This window comes from Vollenhovia emeryi, unplaced genomic scaffold (genome assembly GCF_000949405.1).
Source record: "Vollenhovia emeryi isolate VEMERY1.0 unplaced genomic scaffold, V.emery_V1.0 DF939151.1, whole genome shotgun sequence".
Taxonomy (NCBI): Eukaryota; Metazoa; Arthropoda; class Insecta; order Hymenoptera; family Formicidae; genus Vollenhovia; species Vollenhovia emeryi.
Window position 1 is genome coordinate 1,366,361 of NW_011967215.1, and position 2,043 is coordinate 1,368,403.

A 2,043-nucleotide genomic window follows, 5' to 3' on the forward strand; every position below is an offset into this window, starting at 1 on the left:
ATCCGACAATCACGCGGAGCCGAAGAGCGAGGCGAGTTTCCGCGCGATTAAGCGGTACGCGGATGCGCTGACACAACGCGGCGTGTCGACCCCGATGGTGTGTCGAACCCCTTGAAGGGCGGAGTAGAGGGGCGCCTTTAGTGGGACACGGGATCCGCACTATGTATCTCCGAGCCGGCTATATACAGTCCTGTTTCACTGACGCGCCGCCGGCAGCGTGCAACGGCTCGCGCGATCGTCGTCGCGACCGGCGCCGGATCGTCGATCGATCCCACCCGGCCGGCCGTGGATCTCGCGGCAGGAGACCCGATTGTTCCCAGTCGGCAATCATCCTCGGTGCACGACGCTCGACTCGGGGCAGCCGATGACTCTCCGGATGCGATCCTGACGGTCGCCGAGAACGACGATTGACGCAGACCCGGGAGACTTGGGGATCGACATACCGATCGACGACTGGCGCGTTCTCGATGGTGATCGATCGTCGCAAACTGCAAACGATCCGAATGAAGAACGGATGAGGGGGCTGAAAGCCATGAACAAGTGAGATACGGGGAATATCGCGGAACAAAAGAGATATTATGCTCCGGTGAGAAACGCATGTTCGATCAACGTGAGAGAAGATGTGAAGAGCGGAATCGGATCTCGATGAGCAGCGTCGTCGCGTCGTGACTTGTTTACGACTCACACGTGATAAAGATCGATAGCATGAAAAATGGTGTTCGACGCAATGTGCGAGGAGCAGAGGAAGCAATTCTTCAGGCAGAGCTATGGCGCTCATTTACCCGGGTAAGTGCGTGTACGGTCAATTGATTAGTGTTTGTGATTGCAAGCGCTTCTTTTCTGTCCATCAAACCCTTACAACTTACGTTTACGTTTGTTACAAAACTGTCAAAGTCCCCTGGTATAACGCATATCTATGTCTCACAGAGAGAGATTTAATTTATCAGTTTGAAAATATTAAAATATTCCCGAGGCAGGCGCGAAATGATTACTGGGACACTTTAATCAAACGTGAGCATCAAGCGCGATACAATGTAGAAAACGATGATGTATCGTTAGAAAATAAAAAAGTTACGGCGTCATTTTTAAATGGCAGAAACTTTGCGTTCTTTCCGCTAAATTTAGCCCAACAATTAGAAGAATCTAATTGAATTTACGGTTTTGTTATCGAAGATACTAAATGTCTCGTTAGCCTCATTGCTGTTGCGTAACGCGCGCAGATGTGTCGAGGGGAAAAAAGTTGGTAATTAAACGCAGATATCGTATACGACGTACATGATAACGAGTCTTAATTGATCATTGAAGTCTATTAAATATAAATGAGCATCAACTTTCTCTCACCTTTTCTACCTTTTCGCTCGTTTTACATATATTTAGTATAAACGAAAGTGTTACATTCATAAAAACACCTGCTCCATTTTTTACGTAAATGTGTACGTAATCTCATTTGCAGTAGAAAGTTATTCCAACTACACATTTATTTGTTATTAGCAACGTGATGAGAAGCAACGAGAGAAAACGATTCCCACTTAACGCATAAATGTATAGACTCGCCTTTACTTAGAAAATTAATCGGATAACCATGAAGTCTGAAACATTATATGTCTGCGTATGCAATCGTAATAACTCTGTCAAATCGTGTGTAACGACATTAATAATGTAATTTCTTCAAAGAAAGTTTAAATCTTACAATTGGCTTTTATTGTGCTGCGTGCGCGTCCTAACGGTATCATAACTCTACATGCACGATCGCACTTATATTAAAGTGCCGGTACACGGATAGAATGTTTAATACTCACACGCACTCGCGTACATTTGTATCCGTATATACAGGGTGTCCTAAAACCACCGGAGGTCCTCTTAATGACAAATTCCTTAGAACATTTCCAGACGAAAATCCTAATACAAAAGTGTCGAGGCTATAATAGTTTTTAAATTAGAAGCGATTATTTTCCACAAATGATAGGGCTGAAATTTCGCGCGCTCAGGAACGGCGAAATGACAAGTGATATAAGTGCTCCTATGAATATCGTTCTTTTTATA

At 44.7% G+C, this 2,043-nt stretch overlaps 1 protein-coding gene across 1 annotated transcript in view; it reads left to right on the plus strand.

Moving 5' to 3' along the window:
* The window catches only part of LOC105565522 (UPF0605 protein CG18335-like), a 13,752-nt gene continuing 11,709 nt past the window's right edge, over positions 1 to 2,043 (plus strand). Inside the window, exon 1 of the mRNA XM_012018787.1 lies at positions 1 to 786. Within this exon, the coding sequence (XP_011874177.1) occupies positions 713 to 786 (74 nt within the window). The 5' untranslated portion in view covers positions 1 to 712. The remainder of the gene's footprint in view (positions 787 to 2,043) is intronic.